General features: G+C 39.0%; 1 protein-coding gene across 2 annotated transcripts in view; it reads right to left on the bottom strand.

The window, feature by feature from the left end:
• TNKS (tankyrase) overlaps positions 1 to 12,506 on the bottom strand; it is a gene marked incomplete in the record, with an annotated part of 313,626 nt that overhangs the window by 60,175 nt on the left and 240,945 nt on the right. The window contains 2 exon segments of one of the 2 annotated variants that reach the window (XM_073598540.1): positions 1,671 to 1,836; positions 2,657 to 2,799. In XM_073598540.1, coding sequence (XP_073454641.1) covers positions 1,671 to 1,836; positions 2,657 to 2,799 — 309 coding nt within the window. 2 annotated transcript variants of the gene reach the window in all.

The raw sequence follows: 12,506 nt of genomic DNA on the forward strand, positions 1-12,506 counted from the left end.
ACATAATCGTAATGCTTTGCTATGCACACTTTTACCCTGCAAATATATGTGCATTTATTATTTTTTGGAAAAAGGTAGACTTCGCCTTTAAAGCGATTGTAAGGGTTCGTTTTATTTTCTAAAATGACAAACGCCATACTTACCTGCTCTGTGCAAGGGTTTTTGCACAGAGCAGCCCCGATCCTCCTTTTCTGGGGTGCCCCGACTGCACTCCTCCTCTTCATCGGGTGTCCCTACGGAGAGCCGCTTTCCATGGGACTACCCATGCGGGTGTGCGCAAGAGTCCCGCTGCTGCATCCATTGACACAGACCGAAGGACCCGGCCCCGCCCCCCATGTAACTGGATTTGATTGACAGCAGTGGGAGCCAATGGCTCCCGCTGCTATCAATCTATCCAATTAGGACCAGAGACAGCGGCTGGAGCTGCTGGGCTCGTGCTCGTCACTGGAATGATCAGGTTCAGGTAAGAAAAAGGGGGGTCTGGCGGGTAGCTGACGCACAGAAGGTTTTTACTTTACAACCCCTTTAACATGCTTTCACGGGCTTATATTTTTTTTACATTCTTTAGTGACAGAGGCTTTCATGAGGGCTTCATTTTTTAAAGTCTTCCTCTCTGGAAGTATCTTGAATATGAAGGGCATACACCATGGCATCAGCTGAACTGTAGGCTATTATTTAAAGGCACAAATTAACTACATAAAAGGGAATTGTGTTATTCAGCCAAAGGACTTTCTGTCCATCTAGTCCTGAGACTTGCATATCCCCATAATACAGCACAGTCAGATAGATGATAACATTTTTTATATTACCATTCAGCAATACATTGGTGTCCTCTCCCCACCCTAAAGCCTTGTGGCTGGACAGTTCCTCTTTATTCATTCTATTCTCTCCTCCTATCAACATGTTCCTTGTCAGCGCATTTGTAAGCGCCAAATTAGATTCTAAGGCCTGTCCCTTGCCCACCTCCATAAGTCTGTGCAAGGGAGCAAGAGGCTGATATCAAGTCAAATTCTAGCACTTACACTAATTGCATTTGCACAAAAATAAATGTAATGATTTACTATTGAATACAGCTTTCTTCATTTGTTTTTTTTATGTCTGACTTTCGAACTTTAATGTGTATTTGTGTGGCATACAAGACAGTAATAAAGCTGTAGTGGTACTAGAGTTGGAAAACCTTCAACGTTAACATCTGACTGATATTTAGCATTACTGTTACCTACAATAAATCTGTTCTTAAACTGCTTCCGTCAATTTTTATTTCCATCATTTTGTGTTCTCTACAGTACAGTGTGGTATGGAATGTATAATTTGTTCTTTCCAAGGCTTTCAAAAGAAATACATTTTGGTCTTTACAACGAGATAAAAAGCTAAGCAATCAGTATTTTCTTTTATTAAAGTAGAATTCCAGCTTAAACCTAACTTACCTTAAAAATATACCCTCCTCCTGTGTAAAAAAGATGTACCGGTATATACTTACCTATTTTCATTCCACTAAGGTCCTGAATTCTACTTTAAGCCTACTTTACAAATACAACCTTTTCAGAAAAGATTATGCTTTCGGCTTTCTAATGTGTTTTCAAAGGCTACAAATGAAAGGCCCCATAAAATATTTGAAAGCGTACTGCAACAAAGCTGGCCACAAGCAGTCACAGCTAATATCACATTACCTTTAGCAGAAGTTTGCAGATCTCATATTTTCCTTTAGCAGCAGCTTCATGTAATGGAGTAAATTTCCAGAGATCTGCAACATTGACAGAAGCCCCATGCCTCACCAATAACTCTGCTACTTCGTAGTGTCCATAAGAGCAAGCATTGTGTAACGGAACTAGACCTCTGTTCAATGAGACAATTGTTAACAACATTAATAAAAAGACAGTACAATAGGATTATCTTTTAAGTAAAACCTTTAAGCAATCAAAAAAAGGAAGAGAATAGTACAGTCCTAAATATACTTCAGTTTCATTGATCAATGCACATCTTACTTCAAAGGTCTGGAAGAACAGCAAAACATTGAATGAAAAATAGCTGGAAGATTTATAGGGATTACTATGGACAGGAAAGTACAATGAAAGCATAGAAAAAGATGTTTTGTAACATCCCATGTGTTTGTTCACACCATACGTGTTGGCCAATGCAGTCCAAAAGCATAAGCAAGGAAAGAAACCTTGCTTTCTATTGTGTCAGTTCGCGCCAACACATTGGCGTGGCTTGAAAAAATGAGGCAGGCAGCATTCTATTTGCACTAATTTACTTATACCTAAAGTGTGCTGCACACCCTGCTGCAGCACACTTTAGGTATAAGCAAATGAATGTGTTTTTTCTTAAATTAGCAACGCAGCTCTCACACAAATGCACCACATCGTTAATGCAGGATCAGTACCAGCACAATATCCTCAAATATGTCACTATCAAGAGTGATGGACTCCAGGGTAATGAGGTTATAGATCCTTTTAAAATATTTATGGTTTAAGAGAAAACTGAACAAGGACAAATATTCAATAAATGCACTAGGAAAGGTGTTTGCAAATTAACGTTATCAATATACTCCATAGAAGTTTAGAGTTTAATACAGTATTTCCATGACAATCATGAGCAAAATATAGTGACATAACAAGCAGAGAAAACAAGCGACACATTTTGAGTTCACGATTACCCTTTGTCTTTGGCATGTACATCAGCACCATGGTGCAGTAGATATTCCACGACAGAAACTCTGTTATAACCAGCAGCAAAGTGCAATGGAGTTGAATGACGACCTTCAAGATCCCTGCAATTGACATTCTGTGGGCTGCATAGCTGCTGTTAATAAAATCAATAAAATGGACAAAAAAACGAATTGAGAAGTGCCAAAATATACACAAAAGATTGTAAACTTCAAAAAGATTTTAAGCACATGATTAGGTTAGCATAGACAGTAGTAGGTAAAAAAAAATCCCTTGTGTAGACGAGGAGCTGGAGAATATTTTTTTGTTGCTGTTGAAAGAACAGGTTTAGAACTTTAGACTGCTCCGCCCCCAACTACTTAATCAAGAAATGCATCTCCCATGGGACTTTATGGCAGCCAAACAATATTATAACAACATTGATTAAAAGAAAAAAGTTAATTCAAACAAAATATTAAAAATATTTTTCCATACATAAAAACCTCTGGTCTTGAAAACATACAGAAACATCTGTTGATCCCCTAGCTGGGAGTAACAGCAAAGTGCACCATACATGTAGCAATATTAGTTGCCACAGATTCTTCCCAATGTGTTTCAATTGCAAACCATCTTCTTCAGGGGTGTATCATGTGGAACATGCCTATATACACACAATATGGCAAATTAGGTGGGCTTTTTGTTTTCAATGGGCCTGCCCCCCGGGGCTTTTTCTCCTGACCCCTGTGGGAAGAACATTTTGCCCTCCCCTTGGAGATCAGCTGCAGCAATTTTATCTCTTACCAATCTGGTCTATTCATATATGTAAGTTACCTTTCTATGACTACAGGTTCTAAATTATATATGCATTATATCTGTATATTGTGTATCGCAGGGCTTTTTTTCTCAGAGAATAGGTGCGGGAACTCCCTCTTTCAGAGTCACCCCTTGTCTCCGCCCCTACCCACCTCTGAGCCCTGTTCCTTGGTTCCACCCCCTACACACCTCCCAGTACCTCACCCCTTTTAACGAATACAGAACCACATATCATTTTGTGGTGCTTAGTAATTTGTATGCAATTTGGTAATGATAGCTAGAAAAGCAGTAAAATAGATCCCCTGCAGCCAGTAACAATAGGGAACCCCGCCAGCAACAATGGATCCCCCTACCAACAATGGACCATACGCAACAAAATTTCCCCTTTAACAACAGACTATCGGCAGCAACAACAGATCTCCCCGCAGCCAGCATCAATGGACTCTCCGTCAGCCAATAACAATAGATCCCTCCCTCAACAGTAGATCTCTCCCAGCAACATCTGACCCCCAGAGCAATATAAGACCCACCCTCACCAACAATAGGTCCCCCACCAGCAACATTAGACATCCTCAGCAACAATAGACCCTCCTGCAAAAATAGATCACCTCCAACTAGAATAGATCCCCCAATCAATAGACCCGGCAACACACCCCAGCTTTTCTTGCCATTACATGCAGTCAGTGCGTTCCCGCTGAAAAAAAGCCCTGGTCTATCGCCATTTTGAATATATATGCATGTTCCACCTGATCCCCCCTGAAAAAGATTGTTCGCAATTGAAACACGCTGGGAAGAATCGGTGGCAACTAATATTGTTACATGTATGGTGCACTTTGCTGTTACTCCAAGCTGGAAGATCAACGGACGTTTCTGTATATTTTCAAGACCAGAGGTTTTTATGTATGGAAAAATATTTTAAGTCTTTTGTATAAATACAATTTTTTTTAATCAATGTTGTTATAATATTGTTTGACTGCCATCAAGTCCCATGGGAGATGCATTTCTTGATTAGGTTTAGAACTTTATACACGTTTTATTTTGGCTATCCTTATCATCAGAGACATAATTTCTTGTCCGAGTCGGAAAATCTTCCCGCATGCCCAGTGTGGTGAGGGAGACAGGAAGTAAGCAGAATTTCAGCTCCAACATGGACACAAAGGAGTTAATTTACTAAAACTGGAGTGTGAAAAATCTGGGGCACTTGTGCATGGTAGCCAATCGACTTTTAACTTCAGCTTGTTCAATAAAGCTTTGACAAAAAACAAACAAAAAAAAAAAACCTGGAAGCCGATTGGTCTCTCTGCAGAGATGCACCAGATTTTGCACTCTCCAGTTTTAGTAAATCAACCCCAGCAAAGGGAAGAGCTAAAATCTGACCCAGGGTTTTCACAGTTGTCCCATCATGATAGCAATGCATTAAAATAAATGTAATTAAAATGTTTTATTTTTTATAAAAGCACTCACACGCATACACACAAATGCAACCGAGCACGTAGGTCCCGCATGTGTATGTAAACAGCGATTGCATTACACGTGAAGTATCGGCACAAATGTCAGAGGGAGAGCAATATTTCTAGGGCCATTGTTTATAATTAGCTCTACAAAGATAACAGTGAAGGCTTTGAAAGCGATGCCTAAGAAACATTTTAGGTATCGTAGTTTTTCGCCAATCCTCAAGTACGTGCAATTTGAGTGCTGACAGGTTTAGTATCTATTTACTCAATGAAACAGAATCATTATATTTTAACAATTAATTCAATGTAGTGTATTTTTTCCTGAAAATTTGTTTAATAAACAGATGCACAAATATTGTGTGACATAAAAAATTGCAACAGCCACCACTTGATTCTACAGGGACTCTGCTTTCAAAAAAAATATTAAATGTAAGTGAGAGACAGAAATGAAGATTTGACTTTGTCTGGGAAGGTAAATAAGTTTGTTTACTTTATGAGGCATGTGAATCGCATAGTAACTGGTATCCGTTTAGACTGCCACACAGGAGTGCACTTTTTAATATGGATGCACAGATACTATTTTTTTTTAAGACAAATACCGAAACTTTTTCTCAAGTACTCGCTGATACTAATCACGGATACCTAGCCTGGGTTCACAGCACAATTTCAAGCCCTGTTCGGTGCCCTTTATTTAGCAGTTCAGCTGCGAATTGTTAAAGTGCATGACACTGCAAATCGCACCTGAACTGGGATGAAAAAGTGTCTGGTATGATTTTCAGTTCAGTTCAAGTACAATTTCCAGTGTCATACACTTTAACTACTTGCCTACCAGGACATTTCTGAAATTTCTCTCCTACACGTAAAAATCATCATTTATTTGCTAGAAAATTACACAGAAGCCCGACACATTATATATGTTTTTTTTAGCAAAGACTCTAGAAAATAAAATGGCGTATCTTGCACGGTATTTGTATGCATTTTTTTTTTTTGAAAAAAAAAAACAAACATTTTCATGCACTTAAAAAAAAACAAACAAAAAAAAAACAGTAAAGTTAGCCCAATTTTTTTGTATAATGTGAAAGATGATGTTACGCCGAGTAAATAGATACCATGCTTCAAAATTGCACACGCTCGTGGAATGGCACCAAACGTCTGTACTTAAAAATCCCCATAGGCGACGCTTTAAAATTTTTTACATGTTACATGTTTTGAGTTACAGATAAGGTCTTGACCTAGAATTATTGCTCTTGCTCGAACGTTCGCGGCGATATCTCACGTGTGGTTTGAACACTGTCTTCATATGCAACTTATGCCTGCGTTTGCTTCTGCAAGCGAGCACGTGGGGCCGCTTTAAACTTTTTTTTTTTTCTTTTATTCCTATTACAAGGAATGTAATCATCCCTAATAATGCGTGACAGGTCCTCTTTACAGTGAGAGCTGGGGTCAATAAGTCCCCAGATCTCATCTCTAAGGCTGAGAAGCCTGAAATAATAAAAAAAAAAAAAAAAAAAAGATCCTGGCTTCCCAGCTGAAGCGGCGGCATTTTTTCAAAGGCGGAGGCTGGGCGTGACGTCATAACATCACGCTCGGCCTCTGAACAATCATAGAGACTTCGCAGACCATCTAGCTCGCTGGAAATCTCTGTAGTCATCATCTGGCGCTGATCGGTTCCTTCTCCGGTTCGCCAATCTCAGGGGCGAGCCGGGAGAAGAGCCGGAGGCCGGCAGAAGGGAGACGTTCCCTCCCATCGCTTGTAAGAACAATTGAGCAGCTAAACAGCCGCTATGATTGTTCTTATGGTGAAGGGAATCACTGGCTGAAAAAGAAGATATCTGAATGATGCCTGTAACTGCAGGCATCATTCAGATATCACCGCTCAAAGCCGACGATGTGATATGATGTTGGGCGGGTAGGAAGCTGATAAATATTTGCACCCGAACTGCTAAACGAAATTGCACCAGACTCTTGAAGGTATTGGTTTTAGTATCGGAGCATTTGCATGAGTACAAGTACTCGTGCAAATGCCTAGTATCGGCGCTGATATCAGCTCAATGCTACTTTTTAAAGCATAGATTGCTCAGTAGGAAGGTGGTAGAGTTTAATTCAGCTCCATCAAAGCGGGAGGCCTTCTGCAGTCCAGAAATGTGTTCAGTCCACCATTCAACACATCATGGTGCATGACGTACACAGCCATTTAATGCTTTTAACTGTATTTAAAAAAATCGGGGCATTATTTAGTAACAATGTGCAAAGAGTGCAAACAGTGGTGTGCTGTAATACATATTAACATATTTCACCAATTAGTATTACCTTGTAACAAATAACACAGAAACTCCGCGCTTAGGGCTAAAAAAGAGAGAAGGTATGCAGCCTCCCCTAATAGACCCACGAGGGGGCTAGTATGTATAAATAAAGAATTAAAAATAAATTAGTGAAAAATAAATCAAGCAGTTAAAATTGAACTATAGGTGATCAGTAATACCATCAATTATATAAATAAACAATGCCACCAACATGTAAACTGAACTGATCTGCAGTACTAGGCATATGTGCAATACGTGCCACCCTAAAAAAAAAAAAAAAAAAAAAAAAAAAAAAAAAAAAAAATTAAAAAAAATGTGAAAAAGTCTGCAATACTCCAAAAAAATTGGTTAGCAAAAAAATAATTTGTTTCAAAAAGTTCCAAACAGTCTGGTGACTCTTGTGCTCAGAATTGAATGGTGACTTCTGTGCTCCCCCTATGGCCCCCCACTCACCAGCTCCTCTCTTTCCTGGTTATGGCGGCAGAGGCTGTGATGCACAGTTGAGCACAAGAGTCACCAGACTGTTCTTTTTTGCTAACCAATTTTTTTGGAGTATTGCAGACTTTTTCACATTTTTATTGAATTTTTTTTTTTTTTTTTAGGGTGGCACGTATTGCACATATGCCTAGTACTGCAGATTAGTTCAGTTTACATGTGGCATGGTTTATTTATATAATTGATGGTATTACTGATCACCTATATTTCAATTTTAACTGCTTGATTTATTTTTCACTCATTTAACCTTTACTGATTGATTAGTTTGGACATAGATATATGTTTATAGGGGGTTATTTTATTTATTTATTTCATTATATTATGTGTATATCATCACAGTGGTTCTAGTGGCATTGGTGTTGCACATAAAGTTCACATACCCCCTAAATAGGGAGCGCCATTCACCCCATTCTTTATTTATTTAGTATTACCTTGTATATAACAATTTATTAAAAGACAATATGTACTTGTTTGTTATAAGTAACAGCAGGACATCACTTCTGTTAGGTAAATATCACACCACACTATTGCAGAGTTTCATTACATACAGTTCTGCAATAAGTCAACCAAAATGTATATTTTTTTCCTATCTGATCGATGCTTAGTTTATAACATGAAACTAAGACACTTCACAGTGGTGTAGTGGATAGCACTTTTGCCTAGCAGTAAGAAGGGTCGCTGGTTCGAATCCCAACCACGACACTACCTGCCTGGAGTTTGCTTGTTCTCCCTGTGCCTGCGTGGGTTTCCTCCGGGTACTCCGGTTTCCTCCCACACTCCAAAGACATGCTGGTATGTTAATTGTATCCTGTCTAAATTGTCCCTAGTATGTATGAATGTGAGTTAGGGACCTTAGATTGTAAGCTCCTTGAGGGTAGGGACTGATGTGAATGTACAATGTATATGTAAAGCGCTGCGTAAATTGATGGCGCTATATAAGTACCTGAAATAAATAAATAATAAATAAATTATTATAGTTTTTATACTGCATTGCACAAACATTAAATACAGTATCTTTTTTAGGCATAAGGTGATTGTAGCCATATTAGTGAACTTGTTAAAGAAAAACATTTGAGTACTGTCCGTGATACTTTTTTTTTTTCCATTTGCAAGCAGTACTTGCTTGAATCTTAAAAGAAGCAGGTACAAAGAAAAAGCTTGTCCTGAAAACTTTAAAGTGGATGTAAACCCAATGTCATCCTTTCTAAACTACTGCCATAGGGGTTATCTATAAGGATATACATGCCTCCTGCATGTATCTTTACCTGTCAAATGTCCCCCCTCTGTCTGTTATGAGACCCGAAAAACTGCATATTCTGTGGGTGGGTCTGTTGTCTGGAACTCGGTGGGTGGAGTCGTGATGTCAGTAGACTCCCCTTGTCAATATGCATTTTCTCCTGTGTATTTCTTACACTGAACTTCTCCTATGATCTCTAACATCCAGTGAAAAGACAGGAAATTAACCACATGACTTCAGCATGCCAAATCATGGTGAGGTGTGGAACAGCCAATCCTTGCAGAGCTGCTGAAGAAAGGAGTGGGGGAGGGAATTAAAAAATAATGCATGTGTCTTAGGCTAGTGTACGAGATGTAAATCACCTGTCACTCACAGCAAGGGGGAGGATTTGACAAAGTTTTTCTCAGTTTGTCAAGATTTCTCTCACTGAACAATAAAAGAGGATTGCTCAGAGATGAATTAACTCTGTGTGGCAAGACTGGGCTCAAATGATAGGAAGTCTTATACTCTACGGTATGATATAAAAAAAAAAAAACAAAAAAAAAATTTTTCGGGTTTACATCCACTTTAATGTTAGTGCAAATAAAAAAAAAAAAAAGTATCACGGACAGCAATAATTTTAGCAATTAACAGGAACTGTCTTTTACACCTGCAGAGAAAGCTTTTTGAAACAAACCAACTATTTTTAGAAGGGCTCTTAGCTATATTTTAAAGATGCTAAAGATGCATCTTTAGCTGAACTTGTTGGTTGTCATGGTTACACTAATTCAGCTTCAGCACTGTCTGCAGCATTCTTAAAGTAGAAGCAGAAAGGCCATTTAAAATATGGGACTTATTACCTTAAAAAAATTATTTAAGCCGCTAAACACATTATTCATTAATTTATTTATTTTAGTAGGCTCAGTCTGTTCTCCAGATATATGCCTTAGAATGGTATAGATTTGACCAATTGACATATATAAATGGACCAATAAAAGCATTTTCAGTTTCCACAAAACTATCACAAAGCTCATGAACACAAAATGCTATGCAGCTCAAGTGTGCTCTACTTCAGTTCTTAACAATGGTGTGTATGTGAGCCACTCAGGCTACAAGGAAGTGCAGTCATGTGCCTTGTGCTGTGAGTGCTGGCCAGGAAGGAGCCTGCCCACACTCATGACAACGATAGACGAGAGCTAAAGGTCCCGGGAGCCCCACATCAGAACAAGATCAGCCAAGTTGCATTCTCACCCTGGACCCTGCCTGGCCACGCCCCCAACATGTTGTTTCGCTCTGCCCATCGAGCTTACCCATGACAGTACAAGGTTTTCAGACATCACTAAACACTCCTAAATGAGAATATTTTGTCATTCACTAGCAGCTTCCATGATAATACATATGCATATGAGATGAAAATGACATGTTAAGCCATAGTTGATTTCCTGATCAGAATATCTGCACTGACATTTGACAGTGCTAGCACAGTAAGGTGCTCCAAATTTGTTTTTATATTGAGGATAAGTGCTTTCGACTACTGGGATCCTAAGTTTGACTCCATCGGGGACATACTGAATATAGTTTTTTTAATGTAATTTTTAAAAAAATGATAAAATGGCAGAGAAGATACTTCTTTTAATGTGGCAGTTGGAAGACGCAGTCACAGTAAGCCCAACATTTCATATTCCTGATATGTGCTTGTATGCAAAAACACCCTGTTCAAACATCGCACAGACATCGCATGTAATTCGCAGCGCACTGCCGTTCACATTACATGCGATGTCTGTGTGGTGCGATATCAGCCATAGAGATAGTATGGCTGATATCGCACCGCATTCGGTGCAAACACGCACAGGACCCTTTTTTCTGTTCGGACCAGAATCGGATCGCATGTGTGTTCACACATATGCGATCGGATTCATGTCCGAACTGTCAGTTCGCAGTGCGATATGCGAGCTGAACTGGGGGTGTCGTTAACAATGTATTGACACTCCCCAGCGATTCGCATATGGCAGTGTGAACTGACATGCGATGCGGGAACACGCAGTGGATTCGCAGTGTTCTCGCATCGCACCAGTGTGAACCGGCAATCAAGCAGGATAACACATTGTGGGCAGTTTCCTGGCAGTGCTGAGACTCCACCAATGATCAGATTTGTCCTGACACTCCCCCTCTGGACAGTCATTCACTGGGAAGACCAATGTGCTGTTTTTTCTCCTCCCTTAGCTCCTTATGCAGCTGAGAACTCAGATTATGTGATCACTTACAAAAAGGGGGAAAAAATATTTTTTATAATTATATATATATATATATATATATATATATATATATATATATATATATATAGTTATAGTTTTATATATATGTTTTTATTTTCATTTCTATTTTAAACTGAATAGGTTGTTTTACAAGGTGAGGCTTTACATATACTTTAAGCCCTGTAACTACAAATTGCCAGGGATAAGAATGGAACAAATCATCCTTAAGGGGTACAACACCCTGTTAACAAAATGCTGCACAATCTCATGAAAGATACTATGCTTCACAAGAATCCAACTAAAAAATTGCCATGAATACAACATAATGAAGATGAAGCTTGTTCAAGGCAAAAGCCTTTTCGATTCAAGGTCAATAAATAGTTGAATATAGAAAATAAAGAAACCAAGGCAGGTAGGAGGTGGCAGTGAAACAGTGTACAAATTTGCTTACAGCAATAGCAATGGTAATTTACAATGCATTTCCTCAGTGTACTTGCCCAAATTGTTACAAAACTAGAGAGATTTCCCAGTACTAGGGGAAACCAAAGTGCTTTAACAAAAAGAATGTTCGCTTTCTAACTGGATGCTGGCAGAACACAAGACAAGTTGGTTGGTGCAACTTTGTTGACCCAATTATATTACTTCATACAGATATGTTGTCGAGAAGAAATGTAAGTTTAAAGCAAATCTGTACCCAGCAATGTTACACAGAACCCTACTGGGAATCAATGGATTCAAATACCTTAATACATGCATTACAAAGCAAAGTAATCTTAGACAGCTAATATTTAGCAGCTGTAATGTCACTTTGGCTTCCCCCATCATGGATTTTACCCAAAAGGAGAAAGAGAGGGATCCTGCGAGTGGTCAAGTAGACAAGCTAATTTTGGCAAAGTGCAGCACCAAACTAGGAGAACAGTTATATATTGAATGTGTATCATCTGCTCCTCCCTGCAGGCTCGTGACAGTGGGGGTCATCCCACAGGAGGTTGCAGGCAGGAATGAAGTATTCCCCTAACGTCAAACAGGAATAAAGCTCTGGAGGTGAATGGATGCATATATTTCAAACTCTCTGACAAACTCACTCAATGATATGATTTCAATTGATAGATTTATTAGTTACGAGCGACAAGGAGAAGGCACCTGTATTCTTCTCCTCAGATTTTACAAAGGAAAAGGAGTATAATAAACAAGACAGCACTGTTATTGATGCAGCACAGAAGCCAGTGTTAAAAAAGGACTTAAAAAACCTAATGTGAATAAATCACCAGGACCAGGTCCCTGGCTTACACCCGAGAGTCCTCTAGGAACCTAGCCATATTATA

Source organism: Aquarana catesbeiana, linkage group LG01 (assembly GCF_042186555.1).
Source record: "Aquarana catesbeiana isolate 2022-GZ linkage group LG01, ASM4218655v1, whole genome shotgun sequence".
NCBI classification, from domain to species: Eukaryota; Metazoa; Chordata; class Amphibia; order Anura; family Ranidae; genus Aquarana; species Aquarana catesbeiana.